The following is a 13,606-nucleotide window of genomic DNA, read 5'->3' on the forward strand; positions in this document are numbered from 1 at the left end:
TGCTGTTTTTTTTTTTTTTAAACTTTATTATGGTTATATATCTGTTTGTTCTTGTATGGTCATGTGATCGGCATGCCACCTCCTGGTAATAACAGAGGTGGATGAGTGCTCCAAGCCAGACAATGGCGGTTGTGAGCAGCGCTGTGTCAACACTCTGGGCAGTTACCGGTGTGCCTGCGAGCCTGGGTTCGAGCTGTCATCCGACAAGCGCAGCTGTGAGGGTGAGTGCAGCCTGACGCTGAGCCGTCCCCGCCCTCTCTCCGTGACTTCTCTTGATATGAATACCATTCCTACTACTATGGTTGCTAAGGAGTTTTTGATTGACACTGATAAAAATCTTGGTATAGTTTGGTGTTGTTTGAAGCAGGGTTAGGTGTTGGTTGAATAATATTTTGGTGTTGTTTGAAGCGTGGTTATGTGTTGGTTGAAACAGGGTTAGGTGTTGGTCGAATAATATTTTGGTGTTGGTTGAAACAGGGTTAGGTACTGATTGCTGGCTTACCCCATCACCAGTTTCCCTCCTGCCTCTCACCCCAGCAGCTGCCTGCGGTGGTTTCATCTCCAAGCTGAACGGCTCCTTCACCAGCCCTGGCTGGCCCCGTGAATACCCCCCCAACAAGAACTGCGTCTGGCAGCTGGTGGCCCCCACCCAGTACCTTATCACCCTGCAGTTCGACATCTTTGAGACTGAGGGCAACGACGTGAGCATGGGGGGATGGGCGTGGCGAAGGCAGTACAGGCAGCAAGAGGACATTTATGTTTAAGTTTTAAAAAATGATTACTATTGTTGTTGTTGCTGTTGTATACTGTTTATTTCTTTTATTTTTTAAACCTTTTTCATTAGGCGAAAAAAGTCCAATGTTTGCTTAGATGCACATGGAGAGGCAGCTGCCACACAAACATGTGGACAACAGGACATCAAACACATGGTCACACACACGTTTCACTACAGGAAGGCAATCTAATTAAACATGCGTCCCTGGGACTGCTAGACTTTGGGGTCAGCACTGTCCTCTGCCAGCACAACCTGCAGAGTATATTGAGAGGAACATGGCTGTCCTGCTTCAAAAGTATGAAACGCCTGGCCTATAATCGCCAGGAGGAGCAGAGACAGAGAAAGAAGACAGACGCTTTTTCACTGTAATGTAGCCAATCATGGGCAACTCCTGAAGAAGTAGCCCAACGTTTCATTAGTTTTAAGACTAAATATGGAACTTTACCCTTTTATGTTGTCAGCGGTGTAACATCTGCTCCCGGTTTTAATATCCTCTTTTATCAATCAGCCATGATGACAAATAACTGATTGTATAGAGGAATGGTTCTCAACAGTAAAAAATATGTGTGAATATAAAAGGGTAAGCAGTATTACCTTTAGCACTTAATTAAAAGAAAGCGCAACACTTCTGTATTAATTACACCTTAAAATGAAGGCCTTTAAACTCAAAGGGAGTTTGAGTTTACAGTGTGTAGAACCTGACAACTGGACATTTATTGCTTTGTGCTGGTAAGCCAACTACATTACATTGAAGGCAGTGATCCGTACGAGTTGACAAGACAAGATAAACACCTTCAGCTTCCTGCAAATATTATATCCTTCACAGACCAGAGGAAACAGTCAGGCAGTAGTACCTCAAATAAACAGCAGTCAGCACCACAAGAGTCACATTCTGTCAGCATAATGCATGGCAGCCTTACAGTTACATCAGGGGAAATTTCCCTGTCAGCGTTTGCATATAGCTAATACCAATATCTGTTGCTGTTGCATTGTGGGAGGTAATGGCAAGAGAGGACTAGTGTAGCTAGCAGATTAGCTAGCAGTAACTAGACATCTCACAGCCTCTTACTTTCGCCTCCCCCACTCAGGTGTGTAAATACGACTACCTGGAGGTGCGGAGTGGCCTTTCCACCGATTCCAGGCTCCATGGAAAGTACTGTGGGGCGGAGAAACCGGAGCCAATCACATCGCAGTACAACAGCATGCGCATCGAGTTCAAGTCCGACAACACAGTCTCCAAGAAGGGGTTCAAGGCCCAGTTCTTTTCTGGTGAGCATAGAGCATGCTGAGATAGAGGAGGTATTGAGGCAGAGGGCAGGGTGTTAGTGAGGGTGGAGGAGGTGGTATAGAGGAGGTATTGATGCAGGGTGTTAGTGAGGGTGTGGGAAGTGAGATAGAGGAGGTATTGAGGCAGAGGGTAGGGTGTTAGTGAGGGTGGAGGAGGTGGGATAGAGGCAGAGGTGTTACGACTCTCAGGCGTCTAGGGGTAGGAGGGAGTATGTAACATTTTGTGAAATAAAATGACTGGGTGGAAAGGTGTTGAACACATAAGGTGGAAACAGTCAAGACAGACAAGGTTGCAGGTGCTATTAAAGGTGTTATATTATAAAAGAGTGCAAGTGAAGTGCTATTTACATTTTTACAAGTTTTTACACAAAACCAAGCCACAACTAGGTCACAAGGCCAAGGGACATGGATGTTGCCAAAGAAATGAAATAAACAAAACCAAACAGAGCTAGAACAAAAGATAATCTGACTAACTAACTAAGCACAACGAAAGACTGCCTATCTAACTACTCTTACAAACAAAATACACGGTTGGCAACCACACCTTTTCTAAAGTGTCTATACAGGTTTCCTCCTACGTGTAGCACCGGTGTATAGAGGCCCCTGTCTTAACCGGCCCCAGGGCCTGGACCACACACAGACAACCACACATACACACAAGCAGGGGAACGATTACACACACAGGTCTCTAAATCTCAAAACGCGGATGCACAAACACACAGCGAAAACGAACAGAGATCAACGATAAAGAGACGACGAGCAGCAGCAGCCACACAGCTTTTATCTTCCAGAGGAGGGATGTGATTGGTGGAGGCGGGACCAGAATAACAATGATTGACAGCCAGGACAGTAAATTGAATGATGAATGGCCCTCCTGCAACATTACAGAGGGAAAAAAATACACAGTGATGTGGAACGTAGCAAGAGAGCAGGGTGTTAGTGGGAGTGGACGAGGTGGGATAGAGGAGGGTATGAGGCAGGGTGTTAGTGGGGGTGGGGGAGGTGGGATAGAAGCAGAGGGCAGGGTGTTAGTGAGGGTGGGGGAGGTGGGATAGAGGGAGAGGGCAGGGTGTTAGTGGGGGTGGGGGAGGTGGGATAGAGGAGGTAATGAGGCAGGGTGTTAGTGGGGGTGGGGGAGGTGGGATAGAGGAGGTATTGATACAGGGTGTTAGTGAGGGTGGAGGAGGTGAGATAGAGGAGGTATTGATACAGGGTGTTAGTGGGGGTGGGGGAGGTGGGATAGAGGAGGTATTGATACAGGGTGTTAGTGGGGGTGGGGGAGGTGGGATAGAGGAGGTATTGATACAGGGTGTTAGTGGGGGTGGGGGAGGTGGGATAGAGGAGGTATTGATACAGGGTGTTAGTGAGGGTGGGGGAGGTGAGATAGAGGAGGTATTGATACAAGGTGTTAGTGGGGGTGGGGGAGGTGGGATAGAAGCAGAGGGCAGGGTTTTAGTGAGGGTGGGGGAGGTGGGATAGAGTAGGTAATGAGGCAGGGTGTTACTGAGGGTGGGGGAGGTGGGATAGAGGAGGTATTGATGTAGGGTGTTAGTGAGGGTGGAGGAGGTGGGATAGAGGAGGTATTGATACAGGGTGTTAGTGGGGGTGGGGGAGGTGGGATAGAGGAGGTATTGATGTAGGGTGTTAGTGAGGGTGGAGGAGGTGAGATAGAGGAGGTATTGATACAGGGTGTTAGTGGGGGTGGGGGAGGTGGGATAGAGGAGGTATTGATACAGGGTGTTAGTGGGGGTGGGGGAGGTGGGATAGAAGAGGTATTGATACAGGGTGTTAGTGGGGGTGGGGGAGGTGGGATAGAGGAGGTATTGAGGCAGAGGGCAGGGTGTTAGTGAGGGTGGGGGAGGTGGGATAGAGGAGGTATTGATACAGGGTGTTAGTGGGGGTGGGGGAGGTGGGATAGAGGAGGTATTGATGTAGGGTGTTAGTGAGGGTGGAGGAGGTGAGATAGAGAAGGTATTGATACAGGGTGTTAGTGGGGGTGGGGGAGGTGGGATAGAGCAGGTATTGATACAGGGTGTTAGTGGAGGTGGGGTAGAGGAGGTATTGATACAGGGTGTTAGTGGGGGTGGGGGAGGTGGGATAGAGGAGGTATTGATACAGGGTGTTAGTGAGGGTGGAGGAGGTGAGATAGAGGAGATATTGATACAGGGTGTTAGTGGGGGTGGGGGAGGTGGGATAGAGGAGGTATTGATACAGGGTGTTAGTGGGGGTGGAGGAGGGGGCAGATTAGTGTTTTTTATAGTATAAAGCAGAAAGCCAGTAGTTTCTGTGTGGGAGAACATGAGAGCTCAGTGCCAAGTTCTTCTCTCCAGATAAGGATGAGTGCTCTAAGCATAATGGGGGCTGCCAGCAGGACTGTATCAACACCTTTGGCAGCTACAGCTGCCAGTGCCGAACTGGCTATGTGCTGCACGACAACAAGCACTACTGCAAAGAAGGTACCGGCACTGCCCCGCCCCCTTTACCACCGCTCCTCTGTCTTTAGCACTGCCCTGCCCCTCCTTCTTCACCACCGCCCCACCCATTTCACCACCGCCCCACCTTCTTTACAACTTTACTGCCCCACCCTCTTCACCACTGCCCCACCCCTTTACCACCGCCCCACCCATTTCACCACTGCCCCACCCCTTTACCACCGCCCCACCCATTTCACCACCGCCCAGCCCCATGCTCTTTACCAGTGCTTCACCCCCTTTACCACCGCCCCACCCATTTCGCCACTGCCCCACCCCTTTACCACCACCCCACCCATTTCACCAATGCCCCACGCTCTTTACCACCACCCAACCCCCTTCACCACCGCCCAGCCCCACGCTCTTTACCACTGCCCTGCCTCCTTTACCACCACCCGCCTCCTTCACCACTGCATTGCCCCCTTTTCCACCGCCCCGCCCCCTTCACCACTACCCTTCTCCTTTCCCGCCACCCCACCCCTCTTCACCACTGCCCCGCCCTCTTTACTACTGCCCCACTCCATTTACCACCGCCCCTTAACTGTGCTGATTGTGTTGGCTGTATTCTGACTGTGTTGGCTGAGTTGGCTGTGCTGACTGTATTGGCTGATTTTTGACTGTGTTGGCTGTTGACTGTGCTGACTATTGGCTGATTTTTGATTGTTTTGGCTGACTATGTGTTCCCAGCGAGCTGTGAACACGTGGTGAACAGTGTGAGTGGAACCATCACCAGTCCCAACTGGCCTGATAAATACCCCAGCAAGAAGGCCTGTTCCTGGGCCCTGTCCACTACCCCTGGGCACCGCATCAAACTGGTATGAGCCTGCCCCGCCCAACCTCGGCTGAACGCTATATGGATTGTATGTAAAAATGTACAGTGTGTAAGTCGCTGAGAATAAGAGAAAGTAAAAATGCTGTAATGATCTAAGATTTGCTCTTTATGGTGATGTGGATCTGTGGATTGTGGATACGTATTTCCTCATCTCAATCCTGCTCCCCTGCCCATCCCCTGTCTGGCCTGTTCCAGGCATTCAGCCAGATTGACATGGAGCCTCACTTGGAGTGCGCGTACGACCACATCGAGGTCTACGACGGGCGCGACGGAAAGGCTCCGAGCCTGGGCCGCTTCTGTGGCACCAAGAAGCCCACGCCCCTCATCTCCAGCGGCAACAAGATGTTCCTGCGCTTCTTCTCCGACAACTCGCTGCAGATGAATGGGTTCGAGGCCTCATTTTCTGCTGGTAGGAGAGCTCCGCCTCTCACACCAAGATAAGACGCAAGCTAGGTCAGTTCAGTTCAGTTTAGAGTGGTCAATACTGTTTAGTTCAGGCGGGTTCAGCGTGGTCCATACAGTTCAGTTCAATGTGGTCAATACTGTTTAGTTCAGTTCAGTGTGGTCCATACAGTTCAGTTCAGTTCAGTTCAGTTCAATGTGGTCAATACAGTTCAGTTCAATGTGGTCAATACAGTTCAGTTCAGTTCAGTTCAATGTGGTCAATACTGTTTAGTTCAATTCAGTGTGGTCAATACAGTTCAGATCAGTTCAGTTCAGTGTGGTCAATACAGTTCAGTCAGTTCAGTTCAATGTGGTCAATACAGTTCTGTTCAGTTCAGTTCAGCCAGTTCAGTGTGGTTCAGCTGAGTTCAGTTCAATTCCGTCAGTTCAGGTCCGGGGGGTTCATTTCTGTCCAGTTGAGTTCAGCTCATTTCAGTTCAATGTGGTTAATTTCTGTCCAGTTCAGTTCAGTATGGTCCACTTCAATCCAGTTTATTTCACTAGAAGGGCCATTTTAAAGCTGAGCTGGCTTTAGTTCTGCTGTGAGTGTCATCTTGTGTGCTTCATTTGAGTAAAAAACCAATGTCTTTCAAATATGTGTATGTGTGTGTGTGTGTGTGTGTGTGTGTGTGCGTGTGTATGTGTGCATGCGCGTGTGTGTTTGTGCGTATGTGTGTGTGTTCGTGCATGTATGTGTGTGTGTTCCTGCGTGTGTGTGCGTGCGTGTGTGTGCGTGCGTGTGTGCGTGTGCGCATGTGTGTGTATGTATGCATGAGCGTGCGTGTTTGTACATACGTGTGTGTGTGTGTGTGTGTGTGTTTGTGCGTGTGTTCGTGCATATGTGTGTGTGTGCGTGTGTATGTGTGTGTGTGTTCGTGCGTACGTGTGTGTGTGCGTGTGTATGTGTGTGTGTGTGTGTGTGTTCATGCGAATGTGTGTATGTGTTTGTATGTGTGTGGTGCGTGTATGTGTGTGTATGTGTTTCTGCATGTGCGTGCGTGCATCTGTGTGTGCGTGTGTGTGTGTGTGCGCGCATGCATGTGTGTATGTACTCAGAATGCGGCGGAGGCCTGAAAGCAGAGGTCAAAGCGAAGGACCTGTACTCCCATGCTCAATTTGGGGACAACAACTACCCCGGAGCCTCAGACTGCCAGTGGGTGATCACGGCAGAGAAAGGCTATGGCGTGGAGCTCATCTTCCAGACCTTTGAGATTGAGGAAGAGGCTGACTGCGGCTACGACTACATGGAGCTCTTCGATGGGCCGGATACCAAAGCCCCCAGGCTTGGGCGGTACTGTGGATCAGGGGTAATTACAGAACCACCACACATCTGCCTGGAGCCAACGAGAACCTGAACACTCTGTCAGTGTGGGGTTTGCCCAGCCTGAACACTCTGTCAGTGTGGGGTTTGCTCAGCCTGAACACTCTGTCAGTGTGGGGTTTGCCCAGACTGAACACTCTGTCAGTGTAGGATTTGCCCAGACTGAACACTCTGTCAGTGTGGGGTTTGCCAGACTGAACACCCTGTCCATGTGGGGTTTGCGTATTAATTTAACATCAGAATAGTCACAGTACATTTTTTCCATTTGGGGGTACTAAATATTGAATAACTGCTAACATTAAAACCATACTTTTCTGTATACGTATATATGTGACTTACATTTGTCATTGTTAAAAATTAGGCAAAAAAAATAATTAAAGATAAAGGAAATAAAATTACAAATGTAACCTAACCATTTTAACCAGGAAAAACCCATTGGCACTTATTTGTTTTGAGTCTAAGTAGTTTCAATGGGTGTAAAGTCCATTGAAACTATTAGAAAACAGAATGATGACAATGTGTGAAATAAAGCTATAAAGAATAGCCTGCTAATTAGAGAGTAATAATGGGATGCACCATGTTCATTTGCACTGATTTATCATAAGCTATTCTATTGCAGTCACATGTATAACTCCTTATGTACCCTACGCTAATGTATTTAAAATGGCCTCCATGTGATAGCCCTCTTTTCTTTCCTACCCCCCTAGCCCCCTGAAGAGATCTACTCCGCCGGTGACTCCATCCTCATCAAGTTCCACTCAGACGACACCATCAACAAGAAGGGCTTTCATCTGCGCTACACCAGCACCAAGTTCCAGGACACCCTGCACACCAGCAAGTGACGCTGCCGGGGCCTTTCTGGGCCATGCATGCCGGCGGGGGGTTCAGCGGGGTAGGGGGCCCAAAGTGAGACACCAGCCCAACCTCAGCACTGCTCTTGGACTAGGGGGAACCATGACAGGGTCAGCAGTGATCTTAGGAGGCCCAACTTTGCCCCCTATGACAGTGAGGAGAAAAGCCATTCAGCAGTAGATTCTTTTAGTTTGATAATGAAGGGTTATGTTTTGGAGGGGTGGGGTGGGGGGGGGGGGGTGTACTGATGGACATTTCTTTAAAAAAAGGAATTTTTGTAAAAAATAAATAAATAAATATACAAAAAGTAAAAACGAAGCACAGTGGTTTTATAAAATCTAAGGGTAAGTCGATATCTGATCCCTATTTAAAGGATAACTTTGTTTTATCCCCATTAGACTGCATTGCAAAGCAGAGTGAAGCAATTCTCAAGGGTCACCAAAGCACCACAAAGAAAGATGTGACAGAATTATTATCAGTACCACTCAAGATGGTGGAATTAGTTTGGAAAAATGGTTCCAGGTCAGAATAAACCAAAGTTATCCTTTAAGGCATACTTCATACTTCACTGCAAGAAACCAGCATGGACCCCTCCCCTCTCCACACACACACACACACACACAGAGACACTTGTGCGCTCGTACACTTGCTTACTTACTTGCTTAAGGTAGTCCATCAAGTTCGATGATGACTTCTTCTGCATTTAGCAGTGTGTCCTTTTGTGACTGTAAAGTCTGATTCGTGACTTTCACTCTCTACCACATTCAAGACACACAAATGTTGGATTTGGTGTTGGTGGGTTTAGTTCTGTCAGGCATGCATGTCTTCCTGTGCAGACTCAGAAGGGCTGGGATTCCTGGCCTCCAGCAGTTACACGAGCCATCACCCCTTCATGAAACTGGCGCAAGATGTTGAAGAATTTTGCTGGACAACCATACTTGAGTAGGACATCCCAGAGCAGTTCTCTATTGACTGTGTCAAAGGCCTTTGACAAGTCAATAAAGGCCACAAAGAGATATTGGTGATGCTCTCTGCATTTTTATTGTAGCTGCCGGATGGTGAAAATCATATCCACAGTGCTGCGATCCTTACGAAAGCCACACTGGGATTCTGGCAGCAGGTCTTCTGAGATGTTGCAAATTAGCCTGTGTAGCATTACTTTGGCCAGAACCTTCCCTGCAATGGAGAGCAGTGAGATGCCTCTGTTGTTACCACAAACAGATTTTTCTCCTTTGTTCTTATAGATTGTCACAATATTTGCATTGGGGGATGGTCTCATGCTCCCAGATTTCTTGAATGCACAGGTGGAGTGATCTGGTGCACAGATAGCCTCCCTGTTTGATTATTTCAGCTGGAATGCCATCTGGCCTGGGTGTCTTATTGTTTTTCAAGGACTTGGTGACATATAAGACATCAGAGAAGGTTGGTGAGAGATCAAGGTCAGACACAGCAGGATGATTGGGCAGTTCTTCCAACACTCTGCAGTCAGCTTTATTTGGCTGGTTGAGAAGGGTTTCAAAGTGTTCAGCCCATCTTTGTGTGATTTGGTACTGGTCCTTGAGAAGAGTTGTTCCATCTGCAAATTGAAGAGGTGCAAGGGAGCAACTTCTTGGGCCATAGATGGTCTTGACTGCATCATAAAAGTTGTGCATGTCTTTTTTGTTCGCATACCCTTGGATTTCACAGGCTTTCATTTGTTCTGTAGAGTGCGCATTGTGGCCTGTACTGCCCTATGCTTTGCCTTCCATTGACTTTTGAGTGTGGGTTATTAAGTGCAGCGTTGTGGGCTTTGTGCATATTGTGCAGCCGGGTCTGTATTGTCTCTGAGTTCTCGTCAAACCAATCCTGATGTTTCCTGTTGCTGTAACCGATGGTTTGGGCAGCTGTGTCATACAGGTCTTTGCTCAAGGAGGTTTCATTTTTCTTCAGCTGTAATCTCGAACCCAATAAGTCTAGCACAGACTTTAGCCTAGCACAGTGCAGGCTCTTCTTGGTGGACCTCTGGCATCGGATGGAAGGACGTACTTGGATTTTCAGTTTAGCAACAATTATGCGATGGTCCTTCCAGCACTCAGCTAATCTCATTGCACATGCGTGTAAGGCTTCTTGGGTGTCCTTTCGTCTTACAATTATGTAGTCTAATAGATGCCAGTGTTTAGACCTTGGGTGCATCCAGGATGTTTTGTAATGATTTTTCTGCTGAAAAAGGGTGTTTGTGATAACCAGGTCATGTTCAGCACAGAGGCTTAGAAGCCTTATACCATTGGCATTTGCATACCCAACACCATGCTTGCCAATCACTCCTCCCCAGGACTGTGTGTTTTGTCCGACTCTGGTGTTAAGATCACCCATCAGGATGATCTTGTCACTCCTGGGAATACTGGCCAGAGTTGCATTGAGTGATTGGTAAAAAGCATCTTTGGCACTGTTGTCTGATGGCAGTGTTGGGGCATATACACTTATTAGTGTAGCATGTTGTTTCTTTGCCATGGGGATGCGTAGGGACATAAAGTCTCTCACTTATGCCGATAGGAGTTTCTGTGAGACTTGTTAAAAGCCCACCCCGTCTAGGTGCTGTGCTTCAGGGGGATAACCTTTCCAAAAGAAAGTATAACCCTCTCCAACTTCATTGAGTGACCCTTCAGCGAGCAGCCTGGTCTCACTTAGAGCTGCGGTGTCAATGTTGTATCGTTTGAGATCAGCAGCCACTAATGCCGTCCTACACTGGGGCCTCTCTGTTCCATGGGCAGTGTCTGGTAGTGTTCGTACGTTCCATGTTGCAGATCTTAGGGGGATAGTTTTACTGTGCTTATTTCGACCGCTATGTGGAATGTCCCATTAGGCGCGGTATCCTATCCAGGAAAATGTGAGTGGGCAATGTTTGGGCCACCTTTTCTAGACCCCTCCCCGTATGGGGTGAGCAGTGTGGTCCTAAATAGGGCTACTCAGTCGCGCAGGTGTCTGCCGGGAGCAGCTGCCTCTCATCCCAGCTGCTGACGACCTTTAGCCTGTGCCACTGACGTGCAGGTGTCGGGCTAGGAGCTCCCAGAGCATTCATTCCTGCTCCCGTTACCAGACTCCCCATCGCCGTCAGACTTTAAGTGCCGGATGGATGAGGAAGACTCAGGATGACCAGAGACCCCCCACAGCTGCAGGAGGCTGCCGAAACCCCAGTCTATCGAGGCCCGCCTTAAAAGTGCACCACTAACACTTGCTTTTCTCTCAGGGTGTGCTCCCCTAGCCTTTGTCTTCCCAAACTAACCCACAAGGCAGTGGAGCAGTGGTTGGTTGATGCCAGGGCATGTCCACTCAGAGTGGGCTTGCACATCACACCTCTGGGGACCACTGCAGCTCTGAAAATTCCCTGTCGATTTGCCTGGAATCGCTAAAAATTCATTTACCGTGTGCTGCCACGAGGAGGCTCGACAGGAGCCATGGTGAAGGAGAGGCTTTGTACTGGCAAGGGAAGACTTACACACACGGCTTCCCTGTTCACCACAAGGGCTAGCCAGCGCAGCAAGCTGTAAGCGAGAGGGTTGCAAGCAAATGGCAAGGAAGCCAAGGAAGCATGCACCTTGCCTCTAACTACTGCACTACTGCACTAGACACATCACAACACCCTGTGTCCAGCCACCAGCACTCCCACACACACACACGCACACACATACACACCCTGTGCTTACAAGGTTCACTCATCATGCATTATTTGTGTGTTTGTTTTGGACACTATGGGGTGTGTGCTTACCAATAAAAGTCTGTGTGATGTGTGACATGACAGTATGTCAAAATACCCTCCTGGTTTGCATGTAATTGAAGTGCTGCGTAGCTGTCCCTGTGGCTATATCCGGGCTCGAACAGCAGTCATTATGGCTGTTGTTTTACAGATTATTGTTTTACAGATTATGGATTTCTGGCAGAGGACTACTTATCCATCCATCCATCCATTCTCTAACCGCTTAGTCCAAAGTCTGGGTTGCAGTGGTAAAGGGAGAAGCAGAGCAGCCCAGACGTCCCTCTCCTCAGCGGCTTCCGCCAACTCATCCCGGTGGATCCCCAGGCGATCCCAGGCCAGCCTTTCGATATAATCCCTCCAGCGTGTCTTAGGTCTACCCCTGGGTCTTCTCCCTGGTGGCCGAGCCCGGAACACCTCCAGAGGAAGGCGCCCAGGAGGCATGCTTATCAGATGCCCGAACCACCTCAACTGATTCCTTTCAATGCGGAGGAGCAGCGGTTCTACTTTGAGGTCCTCCTGGATAGCTGAGCTCCTCACCCTATCAAGAAGAGTAAGCCCTGCCACCGTATGGAGAAACCCCATTTCGGCCGCTTGTATTCACGATCTCACTCTTTCGCTCACTACCCATAGCTCGTGAACATAGGTGAGAGCAGGGACGAAGATCGACTAGTAAATTGAGAGCTTTGCCTTTTGGCTCAGTTTCTTCTTCGCCACCCACGTCCAATACAATGCCCGCATAACTGCAGCCGCTGCACCTAGATGGCTGTTGATCTCCGAATCCCTTTTTCCCTCACTCGTGAATATGACCCCAAGATACTTGAACTCCTCCACCTGGGGCAGTTGCTCCTCCCTTACTTGAAGAGGGCAAACCATATTTTTCCAGGAGAGGACCATGACCACAGACTTGGAGGTGCTGATCCTCATTTCAACCGCATCACACTCAGCTGCAAACCGCTCTAGTGCGCATCAAATGTCACAGTATGATGAGGCAAAGAGAACGACGTCCTCTGCAAACAGCAGAGATGCCACTCCTATGTCCCCAAACTGGACACACTCCATACCTTGGCTGCGCCTTGAAATCCTGTCCATGAATACCACGAACAGGAGGGGAGACAAAGCGCACCCTTGGCGGAGTCCGATACACAATTTGAACGAGCTTGACTTAATGGCGAGAAGGTGAACACAGCTTTCGCTCCGAGTATACAGGGACCACATGGTGCACAACAGCAACCCCGGCACCCTATACTCCTGCAGCACCTCCCACAAGATACCGTGGTGCAGACGGTCATATGCCTTCTCCAAATCCACAAAACACATGTAGACTGGACGGGCAAACTCCCATACCCCTCAAATATCTGTGAGAGGGTAAAAAGCTGGTCTGTTGTTCCGTGGCCTGAACGAATCCTGCATTGTTCCTCCTGAATCAACTATCAGCCTTTCTTATCGGCACAGACTTTCCCAGGGAGGCTGAGGAGTGTGATTCCCTGATAATTGGAACACACTTCTTAAAAATGGGGACCACTAGCCTAGTCTGCCACTCCAAAGGCACTGTGTTTTTAAACTTCCACAGCGTAAAGTATAACAAAAAAATAACTGTCAATAAACTAATTGCAAGAGCAGCCAATAAGATCAATAAAAGTGTACAGTATAACAGTATATAACAATACTCAGTATAAGAGTACAGTATCTGGCTAACTATTCAAAGTTACAAATCTTGCTCTGTGCAACCATGACTTCTCATCTCCATTGCAAAATGATTTTTAAAACCTAATTAAATTGCATAATTTTCAACACATGAAGTCTTTCATGCGTTGCAACTAGGATAGCATTTATATGTAAGAAACTTTCTAAAAGACACCATTATCACATTTCAGAACAGCGCACCCGAAGC

The 13,606-nt window shown here is 48.4% G+C and overlaps 1 protein-coding gene across 4 annotated transcripts in view; it reads left to right on the forward strand.

Annotated features, from left to right (window-relative positions):
- The window catches only part of LOC118213089 (bone morphogenetic protein 1-like), a 64,623-nt gene extending 56,409 nt beyond the window's left edge, over nucleotides 1–8,214 (forward strand). For 3 of the 4 annotated variants that reach the window (XM_035391753.1, XM_035391755.1, XM_035391756.1), the window contains 8 exons: nucleotides 96–221; nucleotides 538–701; nucleotides 1,864–2,044; nucleotides 4,393–4,518; nucleotides 5,221–5,348; nucleotides 5,561–5,774; nucleotides 6,866–7,116; nucleotides 7,838–8,214. In XM_035391753.1, coding sequence (XP_035247644.1) covers nucleotides 96–221; nucleotides 538–701; nucleotides 1,864–2,044; nucleotides 4,393–4,518; nucleotides 5,221–5,348; nucleotides 5,561–5,774; nucleotides 6,866–7,116; nucleotides 7,838–7,972 — 1,325 coding nt within the window. In that variant the 3' untranslated portion in view covers nucleotides 7,973–8,214. The remainder of the gene's footprint in view (nucleotides 1–95; nucleotides 222–537; nucleotides 702–1,863; nucleotides 2,045–4,392; nucleotides 4,519–5,220; nucleotides 5,349–5,560; nucleotides 5,775–6,865; nucleotides 7,117–7,837) is intronic. The other variant, XM_035391754.1, reaches the window with a different exon arrangement.
- Nucleotides 8,215–13,606: the final 5,392 nt, after the last annotated feature.

Source organism: Anguilla anguilla, chromosome 14 (genome assembly GCF_013347855.1).
Source record: "Anguilla anguilla isolate fAngAng1 chromosome 14, fAngAng1.pri, whole genome shotgun sequence".
Lineage (NCBI taxonomy): Eukaryota > Metazoa > Chordata > Actinopteri > Anguilliformes > Anguillidae > Anguilla > Anguilla anguilla.